This window comes from Panthera uncia, chromosome B1, assembly GCF_023721935.1.
Source record: "Panthera uncia isolate 11264 chromosome B1, Puncia_PCG_1.0, whole genome shotgun sequence".
Taxonomy (NCBI): domain Eukaryota; kingdom Metazoa; phylum Chordata; class Mammalia; order Carnivora; family Felidae; genus Panthera; species Panthera uncia.
Window position 1 is genome coordinate 193,961,313 of NC_064811.1, and position 26,075 is coordinate 193,987,387.

The window sequence follows — 26,075 nt, forward strand, 5'->3', positions numbered from 1 at the left end:
TGCCCAGATGCTTCCAGAGAGCGGCGCCAAAGCCCCGCTCCCCTCCAGGCGCCCCCACCCCACCTGGAAGCCACACAGACCGTGTCTCCGTCCGCCCGCTCTGCTGCTGTAACAAAATGCTTCAGACTGGAGGCCTGAACAGCAGACGTGTTTCTCAGCTGTGGAGGCTGCAAGTCTGAGGTCAAGGTGCCAGCAGGTCAGGTGTCTGGGGAAGTCCTGCAGCCTGGTTCACAGGCAGTGTCTTCTTGCTGTGTCCTCACATGATGGAGAAAGCCCGCTCTGGTCTCTTCCTCTGTTTACCAGGTTGCCAATTCCATCCCTTGACCCCATCCTCATGACTTCTTCTAACCTAATCACCTTTCAAGGGACCACCTCCAAATGCCATCACATTGGGGGTTAGGGTGTTAACATATTAAATTTAGGGGGACGCATTCAGTCCATAGCAAACTGGTCATAGGGTTTAACAAGGAGTGATAGTGTTAAAGAGGGGCTAGTCAGCTCAGCTTAGGGAAGACAAACCCCTGAGTTGGGTTTTGAGAGATGTGTAGGAGTTTGTCAAGGATGAAGTAAGTAGCAGACCAAGGGAAAGGGAATCCCAGCCAAGGATTTAGGCGGTAGCAATTTTTCTTAATTGTTCAAGGAGTAAAACAATGGACAAATCCATCCAATAAATTACTCCTCCACAAAGCATTTAACTCACTCAAAGGGGTGTCCCTCGTGAACAGCATTGAGAAGTGAGTCCGTATAGAATCTCCAGAGCGACCATTCCACTGTAATGGACCTTAAGAGATCTCCAGACGGATGGACAAGTATTGAGTTACTTTCAGAACGTCAACAATAAGAGGTATTTAGATCTCAGTGATCTGGGATGGCAGGGAGATATAAAAGCCTCAGTCAAGGCCATCTCAACTTGCCTCTGTCTGGTGCAGGTTCAGTGTATGCGGGATGTGCCTGGAGAGCTATCCTGAACTGGTAATTAAATACAGGTGTGGAGGGGGACACCGGAGAGGCAGGCCAATCAGAGGGAAAGCATACTGCTTTTCTTTTCTCTTCTTTTTTTTAAATGTTTTTATTTACTATTGAGAGAGAAAGAGAGAGAGAATGTGAGCAGGGGAGAGGCAGACAGAGGGGGGAGAGAGCTGACAGCACAGAGGCCGAGGTGGGGCTTGAACTCATGAACTTCGAGATCATGACCTGAGCTGAAGACAGTTGCTTAACCGACTGAGCCACCCAGGTGCCCTAATGTTCCTTTTCTGCTACAACACATACATTGTAGGTGTGAGCGCCACCTGTAGACAGTGAGGCCTCCGAGGTGGAGAGGATCTCTGTATCCTCTGTTGAACTCTGTATCAGTCAGCTCCGGCTGCCGTAACAAAGACCACTGACTGGGGGCTTAACCAACAGGAATTTACTTGCTCACAGTCCTGAAAGCTGGTGTGTAGATGCCATCTTCTTGCTGTGTCCTCACATGGTCCCCCCTCTGTGCACACACACATCCCTGGCTCTCTTTCAATTCTTTTTTTTTTTTTAATTTTTAAAATGTTTATTTTTGAGAGAGGAAGCCAGAGCATGAGTGGGGGAGGGGCAGAAAGAGAGGGAGACACAGAATCTGAAGCAGCTCCAGGCTCTGAGCTGTCAGCAGAGAGCCCGACTCGGGGGGTCGAACCCACAAACCGTGAGATCATGACATGAGCCGAAGTCGGACGCTTAACCGACTGAGCCACCCAGGCGCCCCTCTCTTTCAATTCTTATAAGGACCCCGGTCAGATGGGATTAAGACCCAATTCTAACGACCTCATTTTACCTCGCTCATCTCTTTCAAGACCGTATCTCCAAACACAGTCACACTCTGAGGTCCTGGGGTCAAGACTTCAACATACGGCTTTGGGAGGACACAGTTCAGTCCATAACAGCTCCATGATTCCAGACCCACCTGGCACGTTGCAGAGGGGAGTGTTGACACATATTCATTCACTCAACCCAACATCCTTTTGTGTCCACGGGACTCCCGTCGGCCCTAGAAAAATGGGCTAACTTGTCAACAGTGGATTTACATAGACTAAACATCAACAGGCACTTCGAGGGCAGAAAAGGATCCATGAACTGGGCTGGGCTGGGCATTTGAGCGTGTCCGACTGCTCCGGAAGGAGGTGGTCAGGAGCTCCTCTGCGCACAGCTCCCTCTTGGAGAAATGCCTGTCTGGTGTCCCACCTGCTGCTCATCCCCTGGGTTTCACCCTGACCGTCCGCACAGAATAACACCCCCCTGCAGACAGATGCCCCAGCCAGAGTGGATAGGGACAGACTCACTGTCTCCCCCTGCCATCGCCACCAATCAATCTTGGCCCTGGTGCCACCGGTGGCAAAAACAGACAGAGCCAACTGCTTGCTCACGGACCGCACTTGCTTTCTTCGTCGTCCATGCAACACCCCCACCACAGGAGCCTGCCTGAAGGGACTGAAGCCATGAAAAGCAGAGAGGCACCGAAAGACAATGTGGACGGCACAGCCCATCCTTTCTGGTTGAGTTGGGACAGCGAGGTCGTGCTTGTCCAAGCCACAACTCCCCCGAAGGAAGATGTTGTGCAAGCAGAACAAGTAGAAAGCAGGAAGAACCGGCACCAGTAAGCATCAGCTGTTCTCCAGGGCCAAGTTCAGTCCTGCCCGGCAGGTGCACTCTGTGGGCAGGAGAAGGTGGGCCCGTGTTTCTCTGCCAGCTGCATACGGGTTATAATGCAGATCACCTCGCCCGCGCCCGCTCTGCGGGCAGAGTACAAACCCACATGTGCAAATAGCTTCTCAGTTAGCTGTCGGTAGTTCCGTAGCTGAGAGCAAGCTTGTGGATTAACTGTACTTTTGCACAGACGCGAGAAATGACCCAGCGCAGCAGATACCTTGCCCGGCTGCATGAAGATGGGGGCAGGCCTGCCTCTCCTCACTTCCAGGCGGTGGTGTTTCTTGAGGCCCCCTCTGAGGCCCTGAGGAGTGTGGGGAAAGCCCTGGTTGTGGGGTCCGGGCCCAGCTGCTCGCTCTTCCAGCAACTTTGGATGCATTATGTAGCCTGTGGCTTCGTTCACCTCAGTGGTGGAAGCGGGATGAACTTCCGTGTCCTAAGGGTTTTGTGAGGAGCGAGCAGGATGAGACCCCCAAATGCCAGCCCAGGGCTGGCCGGTGTGGGTGTGGCCTGGTGTGGAGTCATCTCCTTATGTTTTCTCTGTCCCATTCTCCAGGCGGCCCTCCCTTCCCCACGCCCCTGCTGGTGTTATTGTCCCGTGCATGTTCTGTCCATTCACAGATGCCAAGCCTTTCCTCACGTACTCTGCTTGCCTGAACCCCCCCCCGCCCCCCTGCTTATCTGCCCTCTAAGGCTCGTGGGGTCAAGTGTCAGCAGCTCTTTGTGACAGTTCTGTGGCGAAGGGCATGTCTTCTCCCAACTCCGAGGCCTCCTTGGCTGTTGAGTGGCAACCACGAGGCCCACTTTATAAAACTGTGAGGAGGCAGAAAACGTGTAAAACACCTACCGTGCAGGGGCGCCTGGGTGGCTCAGTTGGTAAAGCGCCTGGCTCTTGGTTTTGGCTCAGGTCACCATCTCAAAGTTTCATGAGTTCGAGCCCCGCGTCGGGCTCTGCGCTGACAGCAGGGAGCCTGTTTGGGATTCTCTCTCTCCCCCATCTCCCTGCCCCTCCTCCACCCATGCTCTCTGTCTCTTTCAAATCATAAAAGTAAATAAACTTAAAAATAAAACACCTGTGCAGTGGGCGCCCGAGATACGATAACTGACATTTGGTGGTGTTACTACTCAAGTGCAGCTCAGGGTCCATCTGTTCCACGAACCCTGATTTCCCCCTGGAAATTAGAAGCCGTTAGACGCACTTGGACCCTTAGCAGGTGTCCGGTCATTTCCTGCGCTGGTCATGCCCCCCCCCCACCCCCCCACTGGGCTGTGCTCTAGGTGCAGAGATGGTGCCCAGCCAGTACAGGTGGCCGCACTTTGGAAGCGGGAGGACACTGCTCCTCTGGGTCACGGCAGGCAGGATTCACGACAGCGCTCAGTGGCTGGGCTGTCACTTGTCACGGCAGCCAGAGTGGCGCCCGATGAAGCGTCGCTACCCTTTCCAGCGGCTTACAATCTGGTGAGGACGCATCAGCGCGGTTCGTCCTGTGACTCGGGAAGATGCCAGACACTCACCTTCAAACTGGCAGGAGTCTGGCTGAGGTTGTCCCTCGGGGAGGGACAGGGACAAGGCCCAAAGCTCCAGATGTCAAGGATTAAGCATAGCATGGTAATGTCCCTGTGCCTTCCTCTCAAGGTTAACACAAATATCCACATAGGCCCTGAGGGAAACCAGCCTGGAGGTGGGGAGGGCAGCTGTGGCCGTGCCCACGAGGCCTGGGGCCTGCACAGACTGGTGCCCTCTGCAGCCTGCCTTCTGGAACATTCCTGCTGGCACTCGGCCGCTGGGAGCCCTCTAGCTCCAAGCTAGAGTCTGAGCTTCGGTCGCCAAGGTCAGGGTCCCCGCTGCTCCGGGGATGGCAGACACCCTGTCATGTGGGACTAACAGAGGACCCTGGTCCCGTCCCCTCAGAGGAGGTGACTCTCCACTCTGGCCTCAGCCTCCTCATCTCAATGTCACTGCCCAGCTCCCAGATGTGGGGCTCCGGCCTCTGGAGCAGGGCCTGCCTGTCGTGTGGGCGCGGCCGGGTGGTGGGCAGAGAAGAACGGGTTTTCCAGGCCCGCAGGAACGCCCAGTGGCCTGTCTGCCCTGCTTGCGTGCAATGGCCTTGGGGTGGCAGCCTCAACCGAGTGGGGGACTGAGAGCCCATCTGACCAAGGCACCGATCCAGAGCCCCTCTTGCCGGTTCACTGACCCGTCGGAGCCACTTAGGACATTGCAGATGCTGTTCCCAAGGGCTCCGAGGGTCCCCGAGGCCTCGTGACCTCGAAGAGAATGCAGCCCGAGAGGGGGAGATGGGCCAGACAAGAGTGGGCGGGCTTGGTGCTGGGTAGACGCTGTGGGTTTGCACTTGGCCTGCAGGACAGCACAGCCTGCCCCGTGGGCTCCTTTTCTGGCACGCGTGGCCGTGGAAGAGGCTGAGATGAGGTCCTTCAGGTTGGGAGCTGGGAGAGAAGATGCCAGCGACACTCCCTGTGGCTTCCCTGTCTTTGGGCCATGCAGGATGTGAGGCTGTCCACCTAGCGAGCGTGACTTCTCCCCAGAGGTCTTTGTCCCCCTTCCTGAAGCACTTTGCTGCCATTAAGTGGCCACCAGGGGGTGGCAGACAATTGTGGCAAAGACTTGGATACAAAGTGAGATTCAGCTCGGCTCAGTGCCCTGTTCCCACACCTGACTTGAGTCCCAGGTCCGTGAATGCACAGCGACCACACCACTCCCCACGCAGCCGGTCGAGAGAGGCTTTGAAGTGTGAAAACCCACAGTGTGTTTGATCCCGTCTATTAACCAGGCGTCCTCGGCGTTTGCGTGTTCATTGCGTCAAAGGTTTATGGTTTCAGTGGCAGCTTTCTCTTTATAGTTCTACGGGGGAGACCTTGTCCCGTCCCCAGCCTCAGCAGACATGTGTCGTGTTCTAGAGCAAATGTCAGGCATCTCTTAGGACTCAGCTCTGCTTTGGGATGATATTTTTATTTACTTATTTTTTTAAGTTTATTTATTTGTTTGTTTTTTTTATTAGAGAGAGAGAGAGAGAGAGAGAGAGAGAGAGAGAGAATCCCAAGCAGGCTTCACACTGTCAGCACAGAGCCCAATGTGGGGGCCTGAACTCGCAAACCGTGAGCTCATGACCTGAGCCAAAACCGAGAATCAGATGCTTAACCCACTGAGCCACCCAGGTGCCCCGGGATGATAGTTTTAAAACGAAATAGGTAAGTCCCTGCAGGACACTTGGGGACACTTCTCTATGTCACAAGGTTATCAAGGAAAAGAATATGTGAAGCGGTTTGCACCCTGCCCATTAGATGGTAAGTGATCCAGGATGGCTGTTCTGTTACGACGGACCATCCGTCTGAATTTGGGTATGGCTGATGCTTTGAGAATCTGTCAACTGCAAAACTTGACATTATTCGGTGGGGACAGATGAACATGGCATGATTATGCATATAAAGGTAATCCGTTTTAGAAAGTGAAGATTTCCACCAGGTGCTAAGAGACATGGTCATTGGGCGTGTTCCTTAGTGGACACTAAGGAACACACGGATAAGTCACTTATGTCTAAGTCGGCTGTCTGCAAACTGACTGAGGCTTCAAGGCGGAGATGGGCTAAAGCCTTCACTGTGCCCTTGAACAGCAAGCTGCTTGCTCACCTACGAAGCGTGGAGGGACTCTTCCGAGGTCGCCTACGCCCTGAATTAACCATCAAAAATGAGAAGACAGGTGACTCAGCAGCCTGGAAAATCCTTATCATCGGTGGGAAATGTGTTCCATACATATGTGTATGTGTGTCTGTACACACATACACATATGTATTTCGTATATATGAAAGTAGATTTGCATATCATATATGTTCTTTTGTACGTTATTATATTCCTTATAATAAAGTCACATCAATACTTGGTGATTACGGTTCAAACAGGCGAAGGCCAGGAAGACCAGGCTCTCATTCCATCTCTACCACTCGCTCCCTCTGCCTGGGAGATCTTAATCAGGTCCCCGCATTCCCTTGTGTCCGGACGGTCGGTTCTGTATCCGGAAAGTGAGACAGTGGGCTTGATTCCTCCTCTACGTTTGCTCCCACAACTCTCAGGTTTCCCAACGGCATCACTGCACTGAGCTATTTAGAAATCGATCTTATAGGTAACCATCAGCCTTAACCTACAGTGCCCACATTATTTACTAGATAAAAAGAACATTCTTTCAGCAATGCAAGCGGAATCCTCTGGTTTCCTACACACCTCTCAGGGTTATTAGCTGCTGCCTTGTGAAAACTCATTCTTCTGCTGTTGCCATTTTTAATGTGTCTTCTGAGGCCACTGTAGACACTGGTTTTCAACACAATTCATGCCAACTAAGTTCCTGTGGGAAGAGTAAAAGAAATAGAAGTAACAAGATTTTAGTTCTTTATTATAAGCAGATGCACCAGTAAAGAAATACTTCCATTAATTACTTGGCATCGTAGTACCAGGTACCGTTAACTGATTACATTCATTTAGATACATTTAGACTCTTCACTTACTGGCAGATTATGAGAGTTTACTGATGCCCTGCACACTTGGACTAGTGATCAACGAAAAGTGGTGACTTCTTTAGTGATGACGATATGATATGGAATCATCCTCACATAACACAGCTTAAACAAAACAACCTATGTGCCTATATTTAACATTTTTAAAATTTGGTAACATTTAAAGATAGAAAAAAAAAACCACCAAGAATAGGATGATACAGTACCCACTGTAAGCCCAAGAATGACACAGTTCCGTGTTGCCATATTTCTTCAGATTTTGTTTCTTGGTTTTGCTTTATTATCCCAAACGCCGAGAATTCCTTGCTGATCCTTCCAAATCGTAACTTCCGTATCACTTATGAAGTATCTGTTGAGTGTGCCACTTACTTTTAAAAGCAATCTGTTGGCCTCAGACTGTAGAAACATGACTGCTTTAGAAAAGCTTCAACTTGTCGTCATCTGATAATGCAATTGATCGAATCGCAAAACGTCTGGCCTCAGATTTCTATCTACTGAATAGACAAACCGTGCTCAGTGCCTAATAAAAGCTGACAATTGTGGTAGACTCTCAGGATGGAAAAGTCTAGCAAGGAATCCAATGTCAGACATACACACAATTCCTAATTTTCCAGTAGCCACATTTAAAAACAACGGGTGAAATTTTAACGGATTTTACTGAACACAATATATCCAATGTTATTACAATATGTAATCAATATAAATACTACTGAACTTCATTTCTTTTTTTTAACTAATTACAAGCAATCTAATTATAAGCAAGTGCATTCTACACTTACAGCACATCTCGCACACTTTGGGGCTCTGTGGCACACGGGATCAGGGTCACCACACGGGCAAGTGCAGGTGTGGCTCCCGCATTCCGAGAGGGAAGTTGGGAAACCGTACTGGCCAGGGGTTTTGCTGGGTAAGGGGCTGTGGAGGGTTGGGGGGTGAGGGAAGGGGAAGCCGCTGGAAGCAGAAGAAACCATCCAGTGGATTTGCCTGAAGACACAGGTGGGAGGTGCCCCCGCGTGAGGCCCGTGGGCCGGGAGGCCACTCGTGCAGGAGGGAATGACAGATGGGAAGGTCAAAGTCTCCAGCAACGAGACTCTGTCCGTGTCACAGAACACGCGGCCGTCCAGATGGACGTGACCCACCGCAGACGAACATTTCTGTGCACTGCACCACCTTGAAGCCAACCTCAGTTTGGGCCTTTGCTGCTTTATGTTTTACTGGAGCTTGGGGTCAGTAATACAATAGCAACATGTTAGGGCAGGTTAGAAAGCCGGCAGACGACCAGGAATTAGAGCCTGGTGAAGACAACCAGAGCCAGGAACTACCAGAGAGCAAGACACGTGGCGGGATGCTCTGTAGTGGATTTATTTCTCACCCCAAATGCACCTCCCCTCCTTTTTTTTTAAATCTCAACTTCTAGAAACAGAGAGAGGGGAGGAAATACGGAGACAAAAACAAAGACATTAGCACACGAGAACAGAGGATACCTTGTTTGGGCTGTTTTTAATATACTTTATTTCACGTCACAAGGTCAAGTCTGTGTTTGTCACACGCCGAAGCGGACCAACGTATCGATAACCTAAAAGGAAAATGTTGCGAGTTCTAGTATACGGCAGAACCCACTTGCAGACGGACGTAAATGTGGACAGAGTATTTGAGGGGGTTTCAGCAGAAGGCACAAGGATAACAGAATTTGCAGTTCACTACCCAGCACTGGGACGTCGGGCAGGGGGGTCGGTGCCATCACTGGGACACAGAGCTGGCCGAGAACCAGTGCTATCCAGAGTATGCGACAAAAACGAATGCAGGTACTTTACGGAGGTGACGGCATTTAGTCCTCACGCCGGCCTAGGGGGAAGGTCCCAGCATCAGAGTCTCTAGCATACAATGAAGGCATCAGAGACCGGGAAGGAGATCAAGTTCCCACAGCGAGCGAGGGGCAGGTCTGGGATTCAAGCCCCGGTGTCCTGGCCCCGGAACCCGTGCTCCCCCCGCCACTCCTCCCCCAATCTCCTTCACAAAGAGATGTTAAAAGATAAAATGAATTCTAAAGACCCTTGTTTCCACCACGTGAACAACAGAAAGCCACGATGTTGAGAGACGCACGAATGTGTAACTGACAGCGTGGTCCAGGTTGACTCGGGGGTGCCCTCGCCCTCTGGCTCGCCCGGAGCACAGCAGCACCCTCCCTGGGTTCAGGGGAGCCCCCTCCTAAGAAGGAGGACCCCCGCAGACAGCCCGCTGATGGTCAGACTGCAGGGAGGGCCGAGACCAGTGTGCGGAGCGACTGGGCCTTCCTGTCTGAAAGCCACGACGCTGGTGCGGTGACAACACTGTGGGGACAGGAGAGGGCACAACACGTAGGCGCACGCTGCTCTGGCTTGGGGGGGTGCGATGGGGGCTGTGATGCTCACAGTTCTGCCTGGCTTTCTACTCAAAGGCCAAACTTCAACTCCCACCATTTGGAATAAAATCAAACCAGCTGAAGCAAGCACACACCCCCTGCAGGTGTTCTCCAGGCGGACACGCTCTCCTCTCCCGCGGCCCTACGCCCTGACTCCCCATGTCCTCCTCGGTTCCAAGTCTGTTCCATGCACACTTTGTTCCAAGCGCCCTTCCCTCCAAACCGCCTTCTCGCTCCATCCTTGTCTTCACTGCACGGATGAGAACTCACCTCCCACGGCGGCCGCGACAAAACACTGGGACGGGGCGTCCACGGGGAGAACAGATCTCTGTCATCTCCCCTCCACACCCTTCCAGGGGCCTTACACAAGGAGGGGCACTGGGGAGGGAGAAGACCCAGGGGTCACGTGCAATGAACTGTCCGTACGTTGTAAAGAGGGGCGCCTGGGTGGCTCAGTCCGTTAGGCATCCGACTTCGGCTCAGGTAGTGATCTCACAGTTCGTGGGTTCAAGCCCCATGTCGGACTCTGTGCTGACAGCTCAGAGCCCGGAGCCTGCTTCGGATTCTGTGTCTCCCTGTCCCTCTGCCCCTCCTCTGCTTGTGCTCTCTCTCAAAAATAAACATTAAAAAAATAAAAAGAAATTATAAAGAAACTGACCTGACCCAAATAGACAATAACTCAAGTGTTCATGGACAGACCACTGAATGACTGAAAACATTTCAAAATAACAAGTGCTAACAATCATGTGTTTGAATTCCAAAATGCATCAGAGAAGAATGGACTTATTCACACACTGTAGAAAGTAAAGCCGAAATGACTTAGGAAGAATTATAGTAACGTCTCACATTTATGTTGAACTTTACATAAAAATGCATTTTTACTATTATCTCCTTTGACTCACAGTAAACTCTAGGAGGCAAATAAGCAATCTCCTTATTTTACTGATAGAGCCCGGAGCCTGCTTGGGATTCTGGGCCTCCCTCTCTCTGCCCCTCCCCCATTCACTCTTTGTCTCTCCCTCTCTCAAAAAACAAACAAACAAACAAAAAAAAAAAAAAAAAAAAAAAAAACAAGGGCTCAAACAGGGAAGGTAGTTTGTTTAAGGTTATATACATGTAGTGATGCAACACAGACCATTTTGTAGTTTGGGATTTCCCATAGTGAGTGACCTTCAGGGGAACAATTTCAAATATTACTGTTCTCTGTGCCACTATCAGGAAAGATCTTTGAATCTATTTGCCATTTCGTATCATCTTTTGCCATCGTGAGCGCTGTGCTACCAACACGGGACAGGCAACAACCCCCCACCCCCACCCCAGCCCTCAAGCCCAACATGGAGTTGGTTTGGAGACCATGAAATTTTCTCATGAAAGATAGAGAATCTTTCCTTTTGTAATCTCTGTATTGTTTGATTTAGACTTTAAGCAAAATACCTTTAAGTGACTAAGATTACAGTTATGACCATCTACTTTTTAAATTTTATTTTTGGAGAGAGAGGGAGAGCACAAGCAGGGGAGAGAGACACAGAGAGAGAGAATCTTAAGCAGGCTCCGTGCTCAGCACAGACCCTGACGCGGGGCTTGATCCCATGACTCTGGAACCATGACCTGAGCCAAAATTAAGAGTTGGACACTCAACCGACTGAGCCACCCAGGTGTCCCATGACTATCTACTTCTAAAGGCATTTAGGTGGTATGAAATACATCTTTGTTAAGCAGGAAAGAGTGGGAAGACATTTTTCTACTAGAAATATTAGTGTGACTTTGGGTATTTTATTCAAACTCCAAGTCCCCGTTTTCTCAGCTGTAAAACTGGGAGCAAGAGAAGTTGGAGGACAAGATTTAATTAGCACCTGCCACATTTCATGCCCTACCTACATCCAGAGGTTTGGTAACTTACTGCATCATCAGCAACCCTTTGAGGGAAATATATTAATTATTATCACTATTGACAGAAGAGAAAATTGGGAAACTTTCAACAGAAACATGAAGTGGAAACCGAAACATTAACCTGTCCGAGGTTGAATCCCGAGTGGTCGAAGCAGGACCCAAAACTGGTCTTCGGCCTGTACCTGTTACCCTCAAGGCTGAGCCGGCCTGCGGCCTGGGGGCCACGTGCGTGGAGGGAGAGAGCCTCAGAGGAGGTTAGCGCCCTGCCCGGCAGACGGCGAGCACTCAACACATCTTGGCAAGTATCAAAACAAAGTAACATCTTAAAAGTGTATTCTGTAGCTATTGTTTGGCAGTAAAACATATATGTATATAAAACATACATATTATCACATATACATGAAATGACTATCATGAAATAGATGTATTGTGTATCACCAAGTAACTTCTGAGATTTAGATTTTCCTTTTTCTTTTCTGGATTAATGAAGCACCAATAAACTCGAGAACAGAAATCACAATTTATTCCGAACACATCATAAGGAGCCAAGACTGTTAGTCAAATATTCCCTCCTGCTGAACACACAGAGAATATCAGTAGCATTTTTTTTTTTTTTAGGACATAATGATTTATAAAAATAAAATTGCAGAACAGGTCTTTCTTACATATTCACATACAAAATCATGAGCCATTCCTAATTTGGATGGAGTAACGGACCATCAAACAACATTCACTGCGAGTTTGTATCATCTACAGGATCCTACTTTCCTTTAACAACAGAAGTAACTCAAGCTTTCCATCTGGAGTGGCTTTCTGAAAAATAACTTTGTGTTTTTTTCCTGCTCAGGATAAGGTATTTGTCTCTTTGACCTCATGCACGACTACACCAAGAATGAGTCCCCGGTTGGTAAAAGTAATGGATTTACTTCATTGCCCACAAATTGGAAAATGTATCAAATGAAATCTTGGGGATAATGTTGTGCCATAACTACTCTCAACTAAGTCAGTAACTGTAGATCTACCACTTAAAGATATCTGAAGGAAATTTTAAGTTTGATTACATGGTTATTTTACCTATATGATATCAAATATCTGAACGTTTCCAAATTAACAATTTGTATAATGCCAAGCATACTAACTGATAAGGCAACATTCTAAGTGAGCCCGTCTTTAATCTGAAGGTATGTGTAACTCACAATAAAAACTGGTCTAACCCCTCCCCCTGCCCCCCAAAACCTACTTATAAAGATATGTAACTTACTACACGGTGGTATCTGGAGTGTCGGCCATCTTGTCTTCCATCTAATACGTCAAGAACAAACACTGCTATGGTTAAAATCTATTTGTACTATACATTTACAATTGTGCACACGAAATAGCACCGTGACAGACATTTCTCAAGCTTCTTAAATTAGTCAGATATGTATCTGGCAGTTCCTTTGTATCTCTTCCTGATGGCACATTTTGGGAGAGGACAAATTTCGTATAGACTGTATTTTTATAATGGCCCATCTATTTAAAAGATCACTTTACTGACAAAGATTCATTCAGTGAATGTAAAAACAAACCACACAGCATTACAAAAGAAAAATAAAGCTTACATAATCTGGATATAAAGGAAAGTTGGTATGACTATAAATGAAAAAAAAAATCCCACGGAAATGAAATAAATGGAAGAAGTCATCAGTATGTACGATGTAAGGACCAGTCAGATGGCCCTTTCCCTACCAACCTGGAAGAAGGCAGCAGTATGTGTGATGTAAGGACCAGTCAGATCGTTACTCTCCCTACCAACCCGGCTAAATTTAGGCATTGGACAAGTCTCAGTGAGATACCCTAATGATTACAGAATTCTCAAGCAATTAGTACTTGCTATATTCATTATATAAAATATGAGTTTATATAACAAAACTAATATATTGCTTCACAATTTTGAGTACTGTATTTTTTATACTTGTTCAACATTTAAGAAAAAATATTATAATTTTATAAATTCAGAATGCAAGACCAGCCACGAACCCTATTCAACGTAACAGAAGACCAATGGGGAATTTCTGGGTCGCAAAATGTTAAATAGCACAGACATTAGAGACAGTGAAAGATTTTATTTTTTCTTTTACTTTCATCCAAACACACCCTTTTCTGGAAAACATAAAAGCATGCACATTGATGGCATTCTTATAAAGAAAAACTAAGTAATAAGTAAGCTGCAAATCAACAATAATAACAGAAACACAGGCTTAAAAGATATGTGAAAAGATTTACAGGGAGATACAGGGCTCCTAATTTTAGAAAGTAAGAATTCAAGTCATATCAACACATGTTAAAAAGAAGCTTCTAATTTCCAAATATTTTAATACAAAATTTTTAAACTAACAAATATATCTTATAGAACTCTTGTGAGAATATAAGTATGGTCATAAGAGACATGATGTTCAAAGTGATCTTATGCAGTTCACTGTAACTTCTTATGATCAGTTATAATCAACATAATTCCAATGATATTTCTTCTTAAAGTTTAAATTTAGAGCATATCCATGATATTCAAAGTAAGTTACGCAACTTACATTTACTTTGAATAAATTAGAAATCGGTTCAATCTTTAGGACTGTTTAAAAAAAGTATTAACAAAGACGGTGAGACTGATTTAAATCTCACTTTACAGGTAAGAGAAAATCACAATTTGGCATGGGAACACTTTTCAAAAGTTTTACCTACACCCCCATGCATAAGAAGACCAACCATATCCTGTGGGCACATGTCCACCCCCCCCCCCCACACACACACAGACACAGACACACAGACACACACACACACACGCGTACACAAACCAGTTCAGACTACCCAGAGCTTCAAAGGTGCTGTCTCACACTGCCTGCTCTCTGGGTCTGGAGAGTCAGTCACACAAAATTTCCCTTACTTATTATTTTCATTTTGCTCATCATGGTTCAGTTGGTGTGTTTCATCTGGGGGCACTGGCACGAGTTTACAACAAAAATCCATTAGGCAGAAAGGTTACCTTAAGGGACTAGTAGGCAACAATCCAGTTTAAGTCAGCCACAGGCCATAGTTACTACTTCCTGACTGAAAACGGCTCTTGTTCTGAGGGGGCACAGATGAACTGTGTGGGGACTCCCACTAAAACTAGTGGGGACTCCACGAGTTCATCCGGGCCTCGCGGGCTGAGCCTGTGGTTCACTGGCTTGAGGAGGGAGACAGACGAGTGTCTTAGCTGCAGCCACTGGGGCGGGCTCAAGAGAGCCTCACCGACCAAGTTCAACCCGCAGCAGGACCGAGGCCGGCTCCATGCTTCTCCCCTGCGCCCGTCCTGTGCCAGGCACCGAGCAGCACGCTGCCAGGAATCCAGAGGAAAAGAATTCAAACACAGTGGAAATCGACCATGATGACAGGAAAAGAAAAGACTTCCGCCGAACCCAAGAGTAATAATAGGCAAAAGGCACATGCTCGGAAATCCAGGCGGACGTTTGAAGGCTCCCATCACCTCAAGCATCTGTGGACTCAGGTCCCACCAAGGTTCACACTGATTGTTTTGATGTAAAAATAACAGGAAGCCTGAAGGCTTTTAAGCAATTCTGGCACAGACACTGGGACGTACTGAGGGCTCCGCTTTGCTCTTCAGAACGCTGGGCAGCGTCAAGTGCCGCGACAGCGGGCCAGGGTCACGCCTCCAACCGAAACTCAACGCTCACATTTGACACATTATCCTTTTGTGTACAATGCAGGGCGTGCAAATTAAGCTGCTTCAATAAATATTAGACATGTTAATTACTCTGCAAAGAGAAAATAAAATCAGCTAATAATACACTACAATCAAAGCATGCGCAAACCACAGCTTCTTCCCCGCAGACATTTCTTGCCCTTTTCCTTGCATCCTTCTTGATACATAAATACAAGTTCCTTCATCCACTTGGAGACATTAAGCAAAAGGCAAAATAGTACACAGCTGCGAGATACTAAATACTTCGGTGATGAGAGTTGGGACTAGTCAAGTTGTAAAAAACTAAAAATAACGAATATGGTGAAATACGCTGCAAATTAACGTTCATGAACGCAGCTGAGTCACGAACCGATACCAAAGCATACAAGCCTAACCATCTTCTGAAGATGACACTAGATCACGGAAACACCAAGGGTGGCACAGAGGTTAGCTTTCCCCTTCCAGCAGCTTGTTCTAAAGTTGCAAAACCACGTATGTTTGCCCAAGACCACCTGCAGGTCGGCTTTAGTCAGAAATTCTATTTTATCCAATGTTCAATCAACAAGGCTTTATTTACACTTCTTATTAAATTCAGGCAACAATCTGATGTCCCGTGTGGCTGCCAACAGTAAACCGCGTAGCACATTCCACTGCCTGGACACAGCTACTTGTTTATGCTTTAATACTAACCCACAAGCAGCCGATTAAGGTTCCATAAACCCACGTTTTCACATAGAGTTTCCTTCCAGCCTCGGTCATAAGCATACCAGCAGTCAAGCCACTTAGGATCAGTAATGATGGTAAAGTCTTCTTGAGACTTAATTTAGAATTAACACTTTCCCCGGGAAACTTGTTTCTTCTTTCTGGATCCAGTGAATCGTAAAATTCTATAAGCAACCTAGGGTCAGAATGGAAAAAAAGAAATGTAAAGTTTCAGGTTTAGTCATTTAAGATTTTAATTTAACAGATAGCTACTAGGTGATAATTACATGCTGGAGAAGTTACAGGTCCTTGGGAACTAAAGATGAATAAGGAAAATACCCAGGGACTTGATTTAATTGGAGTTTCCAGACCTGAAAAATATATTTAATATGCTCATGATTAGTGTAGATGAATTATATTATATGTACATTTTTTAAAAGATGGCTTTAAGTAAATTTATGGGGATGATTTTGGTCTTTTAACTTTAAGTTTTTAATAATATTTCACACATGGTAATAACCCATCTCGCTTCCCGAATCCTTCCTCCTTCCTCCTAAACCTCCCATTCTACCAGAAAGTCAAGGAAAAGATCAGCAGTTCTGGTAACATATATGGAGTTTCCCCCAAAACACCTTATTTGCATGGAATTAGAAAAACAGCATAGTTAACTCATGTTCCTATCTTACTTAAAAAATATAAACTTACAGAACAGACTCAGCCTAAAACTCTCAAACACAAATAAAAAAACGGAAAGTGCTTCTTTTACCAGAACACATTCCCTAAAGTAACCACTGTTTCAAAATGTCCAGACTCAGTCTAAGTATACATAAGCACCGATACCACAAAATACATTGGATATTAAACATATTGTTCAGGCTTTTTATCTGAGAACTGATTTTCATGTCAAAACACTTGTATTTCACTTTTCGACATTTCTTCCACAACCAAATTGTGGGTGGCATCGATGGTTGGCTGAATCAATTCTGTCACATGCAAGTGACAGTCAACGGAACACAGGCATCCAGCTACTTGTCTATAAGCTTCACGAAGTTTCATTTTCAATGCAGCACACTTTCAGTAATTTTCACTTCTTAGAGTTAACATAGAAGGACTAATGAGGAGATAATTTTACTGTAAAACAACAAGAAAGGGGGCACGAAGCAATCTGCTGAGAAGAGTGTCAGGAGAAGGAAATAAGTAAAATTTCTCAACATAATTTTAGAAGTCTTACTTCTGAGTCTGTAAGAACTCCACACGTCTCAGTGTGGTTTTAGTAAATGATGCATCCTGTAACTAATGGACCCATTTTTTTCAAAAGGAGGATAAAAAATAGAGATGTTTAAAACGGACCTTTCAAAAAACAGGGTATGTATGAGAAAGGACAAAAACCTCCACTGACAGCAAACAAACAGTAAATAAATAATATATCCTAAAATTTTCCCCCAAGAAAATTCAATTTTTAAGTATTAAATAAAAACTGAGATGCACTTTTTATCTTCCTAAAAACAGAAGAAAATTCTAAAATTTTTTCCTTTAGAAATCTGTATGAGGGGCGCCTGGGTGGCTCAGTCGGTTAAGAGTCCGACTTTGCTCAGGTTATGATCTCGAGCCCCGCGCCGGGCTCTGTGCTGACAGCTCGGAGCCTAGAGCCTGCTTCAGATTTGTGTCTCCCTCTCTCTCTCTCAAAAATAAATAAACATTAAAAAAAAAAGAAATTTATATTGAATCCAGAGGGTTCTGACATACTCTATTCCCCGGGGCACCTGTTTCTTCCAGGCACGTCACATCCCCTCCCTCAGCCTGACGCTAAGCTGTGCCTCACCCAACAGGTATCTAAACACACCTGTACTTTACTTACAGGTAACGCTCAGCAAGGGTCAACACTGTTTGCTCCAAGTGATGTTATTAGCATGGACAAACACAAGGTCAAGCCTGAAACCATTTAGGCCCCAAATATTAACAGCAAAAAGACATTTTGGTCAGAAACATGTCACCCGCCCCTTCCTCTTCCAACCAGTACACCCACGTCATTTCCACATGTACATCAGACTAACGCCTCTATCCCACAGCCTCGCTTCCCGGGAACGTGGGCAGTCCAGCTAGCCCTCAACCACAGCATCTCGTCGTCTGACCTGGGACTGCAGGGGTGTGTGTGTGTGTGTGTGTGTGTGTGTGTGTGTGTGTGTGACAGAGAGAGAGAGAGACAGAGAGAGAGAGATCTAATGTCATATCCCCCCACAGAACAGTGTCCAGGAAATACCATGAATGGAAACAGAGGCCTCCTGTAATAAGTTCTTTCATGGGACTTAGTAACAGTGAGGCTTAAAACATGGACAGATTGGACTTGAGTTTATAAAAAAGCATTCTTAAGATAAAAAGACTGTATTATAGTGAAATTTAGCCGAACCCAAGGTTTCCAAGCGCAAGAACTGGTGTTACTCACTTATCTTTTATTTCAAAGCGCTCGTGAAGCCACCTTCTCATACGTGCTTGTTCTTCCGGAACATCTTTTCTGTCTATACGGTCAATGTGAATGTGAATTTTCGGACATTCTTTGCAGAGAAATTCTAACAAGAAACAAAAATATTTCATTTTTTATTGTTTTAGAACTCATGGTTATAGAAGACAATTGAAAAATGAGGTAAGAAAATTTAAATGATGAAAAACCAGATTCTTTCTTTAGCAAAAAAAAAGTTAAAAGAATTACAGACTGATGGTTTTAGGTTTCAAGCTAAAGTAGAAGAACCTGTTATAATTTCTGAGTCTACCGCAATTACCTGAAGTCATTAAGTTACATCAATAGTACCAAATGTTACCTTCCAAAAAAATTTTTTTTAATGTTTACTATCAAGAGACAGAGACAGAGCATGAGCATGGGAGGTGCAGAGAGAGGGGGAGACATAGAATCTGAAGCAGGCTCCAGGCTCTGAGCTGTCAGCACAGAGCCCGACGTAGACTCACAAACTGCAAGATCATGGCCTGAGACGAAGTCGGACTCTTAACGGACTGAGCCACCCAAGCGCCCCCTAAATGTTACTTTTCATACAATAACCTCTAGTTCTACAGATGGCCTAGGAATAGGAAGCTGGACTCAGCTAGAAGTTCGTACCCACCCTCTGGAGGGACCCCTAAATGTCAACCACCTCCAGACTCACTAATCTGCAGGAAACCACCAGTCTGCTGTTCCCAAGCTTCTCACGCACCCCACATGGTCACTGCTGCTCCCACTAGACTGAGACGCAGAAGGACAGAGATAGGTCTGTCAGGTTCACTCTGCCAAAGCATCGGGGGCACGGAGGCACGGAACCCCCTGAGTCCCTAGTGCCTCCCGGGCATGTAAGCCTGTCCTCACCATCGCACTCCCACTACGGACATGGCAGAGAGATCTCTGTCCCTCTGTGACTTGCTATTGGTTTCTATTCACTGGTACCCACTGCTCTTCTTGCCTTTGCCGTATTTTCACATATTATATTCGGCTTAGGAACCAACATTCGTTTTGTGGAATAGCTATGAGCTCTTAACTGCAATTCCTAAAACATGCTCCTTTGAACAAAGCAGACAGTCTTTTTTCAGGCCTGGTTGCACAAGGGAGGAGGCCAGAATTTATTTAAAGACAAAATAGAACTCTGAGCTGGGAAATTCCCTTTTTTGTAGGTGGCTTTTGGTGAAGAGGTGAGATTAACATATTTAAATTCCTTGGAGAACAAGGAAACATTCCTAAGAGATCCAAGAGGAGGCTACATTCCCGCATTCCCTCGGTGGGTATGCAAGAAGGGGGCGGAGACCCTGTTATCTCAAGTTAAATATGTTCAAAGACCATGTTCTAAAAGGTGATTCGTATATTTTACAGTCTGAAGAAGACTTTAAGCTTAAGGAAGTCTCTATTCTTTTGACTCCACACACATCTCTGTTTTGTTAAGTATTCTCTACAGTTGTTTTTTGTTTTTCTTTTTTTTTACCACTGCTATCCTTAATAACACGCAGCATTTCTGTCATCAAAATGATCTCACGGTCATATACGTTAGGAGTGAACTGGCTTTGATGATAAATGCGCAAAAAGCACTGCTATAGGGAAGATTTTACTGTTCAATATTTTTGTCTTCATTTTCCTCAAGTTCCATTTTCATGTATATCATCCAAGAACTGCTTAAGAGGTATTTTAGAGCAGACCTGTGCAGTGGTTAAGAGCACGGCCAGGGAGGCAGGCAGCCAGGATTTCGATCCCTGGTCAGCCCTGAACACATGTGTTAGCTCTCTGGGCCTGTTCCCCAGTCTGCAAAACAGAGACCCCGGGACAGCAGCTGCCTGACAGAATCACGGTGAGGAGAGCTGGGGCCCAGGGAGCAGTGCCTAGCGCCTGGGATGCTCGATGTGTTTGTGACAAGGACTTCTCAGCCGGCCTTCGTCTTTGCATTTCTGGTACATAAAAATGCAGACCCTGACACCAATTTTCCTACCTCCATTTAATGATTCCCCCCCCCATATCTCCATAATTAAATAGCAGTGCAAGGGACCTGGATTTCTCCTTCACACTGCACACACTGGGGCAGAGCCACAGAGCCACAGGCCGTAAGGAAAAAGTGAGCATACCTCCCAAGTCAGAAATGGATGCTTGTAACCACAGTGCCTGGGAAGTGATGTCTTTCATGAGACATCAGCTGAGAAGGGAAAAGGCATCGCCTCCCGCATTCATACGGGTGCTTTTAGGGTCCCCCTCCCCTAAAATTTACATGGTACTTTCATGTGCCTGATTTCATCTGACGTCCACGAGGCTTCGCAGGCAAGAACTATTACCCCTGTAGGGCCAAAGGAGGATAAGGCCCCGAGCGACAGCAGTGGAGCCCGATCAGTCCAGGGTCTGTCGTGAGGACCCAAACGTAGACCACAAGACAATCATCAGATAAACACTAAATGACTTTCAGCAGACAAGGAAGTGGCGTAGATCTTTTCCTCAATGTCTAATAAAGCTTGTGTATCTATACTTGTAATATCTATTTCAGTTGGAGCTTATTTCATATCGCATGAGCAAAAATTGCCCCATAATATTTAGGATATGTAGGGAAAAAGTATTCTAATTAAGGTATAATTTTTTCCTAATTAGAACTTTCCTAGTAGAGCCTAGAGTGTATTGATCTGCTAGAGTAATACAAAAGTCTTCCTGTATTCACACAGGTCACAGGGTCTGGTCTCGGGAGAAACTGAGTCCCATGCGCATTGGGCCTGGGGAGCCAGGCAAGGCGGAGACAGAAGAGAAAAGCAGACCTCAGGGAGCAGGGCAGAAAATGCCCATGTGGCCCTGGACCCCAACTGGTCCCCACACCGCTGGCTCACGGGCTTATTACCTGCCCCCATTCCCTCCGGGGGAAAAAAATGACCTAAATCCAAGAGTAGCAAACTGGGTAGATAAACTGTGGCATAGTCACATCAATGTCCACATCAATGGACATTATGTAGCATTTTTAAAAAATTACAGAAGTACATATACTGACATGTAAAGATGTTTATGATACCCTATTAAGCAAATAAAAGCAGGATATAAAGAAAACAATATACAAAAATGATGTCATTTAAAAAAATATCCAGAGGCATAAACATACTCCAACATATGGACACCATGAAAAGGAAGATTTTGAGGAAAACATCCAAACTGTTAACTGGGGTTCCATCTGCACAGGTGAGCCTGTGGAGTTTTTTTCCTTCTTCTTTTGGGTTACCTGTAAGTTTTATTTTCATATAAGAAAATACTAATAGAAAAAGTTACCTAGAACCATATTAAATGGTTAAACAGAGCATCAAATGTTATCCTTAACTTCATTAATTCATTACAGTATACCACCCACTTGTAGAAACAGGATTTTAAATAAGCCCATTATACTCAGACGGGCCTGGCTCACCTCTGGCCAATGACGCCAGAGGAAGGGAAGACTGACTCTGACTCTAACAAGACCAGATGAATCACAAATGCAAGCCCACTCACCGTGTAATGAAACACACCACACAATGGGATGGACAAGGGACACCACCTGCTGCCTAGCTCTCGTGACGCCTCCTTCAGGCCCGAATCGTGACACTAGTGATCCCGAGAGTTCATCGACACTGCAGTCTACCCTCGCCTGCGGCCAGCCTGGGTCGGGGGGGGTGGGTCTAGGGTGGTGTCTAGGGTCTAGGCACGGCCAGCAACCATCCCAGACAGTTCTGATGGAGTTCTAATGCTCCTAAAGTGCTCGAAATGACTGGCATACAGCTTATACGTGAACAATCAAGCAACTACGGAAATGTTTTTTAAGTGGGCTACAAAATACAACTATTAAATGACAGCCCACCATGTGTGGGGATTATGCTTAATATTAAACTCAACCACCCAGACGCAGAATGTACAATATTCCGGAATTTTATATCTAATTAAGGAATTTTTCTATCCAATCCAATTTACATCATAAATTGAAGGTGCATCTTAATCTATACTAGATTATAAGTAGAGCAGAGTATCAATCAATTTACATAATAATGAGAGATGGGTTTTTCAAGCTACAGATCCCAACTCATAATTAAAATCAGCAGGTAACACGGAAAACCATCTTGCGCGGACGGGTATACTGGTAGAATGATTCTCAGCAGCACATTTATAAATCTGATAGACATTGCCAGGAAACTTTTGGGGGGGCTAAACTGCACTGCACTCCTAACAGCAAAGTAGGAAAGTATTTCCCCCACAGGGCCTGTTAGAAAACCTGATACTGGGATTTTTGCTAATGATAGCAAAACATGGTATCTCACTGTAAATTTCAAATTGCATTTTTAGTATAATGAGACTGAACATTCTTTTTCCTGTGAACTACTACTGACTTATTGATCACCTTCTTATCAATCTGTAGAAGGACTTTATACATTAAGGAAATCAGGCCTTTTTTCTGTGATCTAAATTGCAAATATTTTTCCCAGTTTGTCTTCAGTCTTTTGATTTTACTCTGGTATACTTTTCCTTGCAGAAATATTCACGCTTAATTGACTGAAATGACAGATTTATTTGCCACATGGCTTCTGGGTATGATAGAAAAGCCAGCTTTGTCAAGAAGAGACAATCTGTAAGGAAAACACAGAACCTCTGTCAGCTAATGTGTAGGAGACAGAGGAATCGGGACAGAAGCGGGGCAGGGCTGGGATCTAGACAAGGCAACTCTGAACTGGTTGGCTTCCTCAGGGCCTTCTCCTCTGGTCTAGAGGAGGAAAAGAACTGCCACATGCTGAGCACTCCCCGTGGGGCAGGAGGGCAGGAGCGCTAAAGCAGGAGAAAGCTAGTGGGCCCCTGGAAGACCAATGCGGGGGCAGAGTGGGGGAGGCTGCAAGGGGAGGGGCTTCCTTTGGAAAGGAGGCGTAGCCTACACAGGGCAAGGGGGGTGGGGGGAAGAGAGGCAGGACAGTGAGGGTGCATGGTCCAAGAGGGCAGGCTAGCGAGGGGGTGCCGGGGCACATGAGCCTGGCCCAAGGAGCTCTTATGGTCCGGACGGCGACACAATGGAAGCATGTTGCAGAGGTCATTACGGGAATTATATGTTTCTTAGAAACTTATAATAAAAACATGTTTAATAAATCTCATTATTTAAATGGTGATAAACTGGTGACAATATCGTTGAACAACTAAATTCATGTGTTTCCAAATGTAAAAATAGGTCAATGACTCCTTTGATGTTTAAAAAAAAGAGAAAAATATTAATATCCTGCCTTTTTCATAAGAAGGACTCATGAAGGAGGGACTGGAGAGTAAGAATGCAGACTTAAATTTGCACATATGACACATAAGAAATTAAGAAAAGTGGTCGCTTCTGAGCAGGGGAAGGTGGACCCTGAGTGGGAAGGGGACATAGCAGAAAGCAAGCTGTTTCACTGTGAACTTTATTAAGTTTTGGTTTTTAAACTGTTTGATGTACAATATATTCCAAAAAACTCCAAATATATTCCAAAAAATTAAAGTGAAGAAAATCTTCAGCTTCCTACATAACAACTGCTCTGTGTCAAAGGCAACTGTGACAGCAATCGTGGTCACTACTTCGCATCTGTATTTCCTCCCACCGCGACCGATGCCCACACCACTCAGCCCCCCGTGCCTCGCCCATCCGTCCTCCCTCCAGGTCGCTGTCTCCGGGACACACTGGGGACATCGGGCTTCACAAGGACCCACTGACACACTCTTCCAGGCCCGGGACTTCGACCTTCAACAGCCACCAACGTGAAATCAAAAGCCCGGTGTTCTACCTCGGGCTCAGAGCTCAGGCAGCAGCTTCACAGGCTTCCCTGCATGCTTACTTATTCCCATATTTCAGTTTCTCTAACAGGCAAGAGTGTCTCTGTTTATGTTTAACTAAAATATTCCACTCACTTAAAATTCTATTTTTTCTTGTCATATCTGATAGGACACATAGACAGTAGCTAAAAGGTCTTTAAAACCTAGCACAGGTTTGAAAAACGGAGCCACATTTAACTGTTTTTCTTCTTGCCAATGATACTGAGTTTCCTAAGTATTCTATAAAAGTACATACAAAGATGAATGCTAACCATCGATGCACACCTCCGGGTGGCTAGGTTAGCACTCTACTCCTCATTCCCCCCTTTGATTTATGCAGCCTTCCATTTTTATGTGTGAAACTTTGGGTAGAAAGAGGCTGAGTTAGTGATAACGGGCCAGTCCAAAGGACTCCTATGGCAACCAGGCGATACCAAACTTAGCAGGACTCGTGAAATTCAAACTGTTACAGATTAATAAAAAGTACTTGAAAAACACATCAAGTATATCCTCGGAAAATATATCGAGTAAATGTTACAAAGCACATTTACTTACCCGTTAAAAAGAATAATGACACATTCACAAATATAGGACTCCACTGAAAATATAAACTCACCAGCCATGGACGGTGCTTCTTTCCGCTGCCCTTTATCGTCAATAGTCCCTTCGAAAGCCACTGTCACGTCATAAATTGCATCTAAATAATTCTTCAAAGAATCAAAAGCAACATGAGTTGCCTTTATTCTTGGTGTCAGCACATGTTTTAATACTGCAAGGCCTAAAAAAGAAGTCGATTCAGTGTGACCATAAGTTAGTTACGAAACACCTCAGGAGTAGAATATCCAAATTGTTTTCACATTTCCAGGAATAGACAGACCAGAATATATTAAAGCCATATTCTCATTCATAGGTACAGGGCTTGACGTTTTAGAAAGTACTCTCATGACTTGATTTCTTTAAATCAAACATTCATTTAATATGTATTTATGAAACATCTACATGTATGAGATACTTTGGAAAGCTGTCAGAAAACCAGAAACCCTTCAATCTGGTAAACCCTGACAAGGGTAAGTATTATCATCCTCGTTTCTGGCAACAGAATTAAAGGTGAGAACATCCATGGTCACTTAAGATTCAGGAATACAGTTCATACTTTCTAACTCCTAGTCCATGATTTAATTTTATTTCTATTCAAACAGGGATGTGGGAGTGCGGAATCACCAAATGAGCCCTGCTGCATATGATACCCAAAGTGATATATATTATGTGGAAAACCAGGCTTGATACTTGGAATGCTTTATTATTATTATTATATTATTATTATTATTATTAAATTTTGGTATAATTTACATGCCGTAAAATTAATCATTTTAAATTGTACAATTCAGTGGTGTTTAGAATATTCGCAAAGCTGGGCAACCGTCACCACTGTCAAATTCCAGACCACTTTCCTCTTTCCAAAAAGACACCCTGTACCTTTTGCAGACACTGCACATTCTGGATTTGCCCGTGACGGACATTTCGCATAAACGGAATCACACATTGTGGACTTTTGTGTGCCTGACTGCTTTCACTTAGCATTCTGTTTTCGAGGCTTCTCCATGTTGAGGTAAGTATCAGGGCTCCGTTACTTTTTATGGCTCAATAATACTCCACTGTATGGATATACCACATTTTATCGGCAGTTGATGGACACTTGGGTTGTTTTCAACCTTTGGCTGTTATAAATAATCCTGCCATGAACATTGATATAAACTGAATGCTAAGTAAGTTTCTGTATAGACACAGGATTTCAATGCTCTCGGGCACATTTGCATTATATATGTACACACATATATATATGAAGTTTCTGTAACGGAGAAAACACTGCAATTCCTATAGAAGAAT

At 45.3% G+C, this 26,075-nt stretch overlaps 1 protein-coding gene across 1 annotated transcript in view; it reads right to left on the bottom strand.

Annotated features, from left to right (window-relative positions):
- Positions 1 to 11,988: 11,988 nt before the first annotated feature.
- The window catches only part of AGPAT5 (1-acylglycerol-3-phosphate O-acyltransferase 5), a 61,597-nt gene continuing 47,510 nt past the window's right edge, over positions 11,989 to 26,075 (bottom strand). Inside the window, exons 6-8 of the mRNA XM_049631818.1 lie at positions 24,805 to 24,966; positions 18,351 to 18,474; positions 11,989 to 16,103 (exon numbers count right to left, since the gene is read on the bottom strand). Coding sequence (XP_049487775.1) covers positions 15,878 to 16,103; positions 18,351 to 18,474; positions 24,805 to 24,966 — 512 coding nt within the window. The 3' untranslated portion in view covers positions 11,989 to 15,877. The remainder of the gene's footprint in view (positions 16,104 to 18,350; positions 18,475 to 24,804; positions 24,967 to 26,075) is intronic.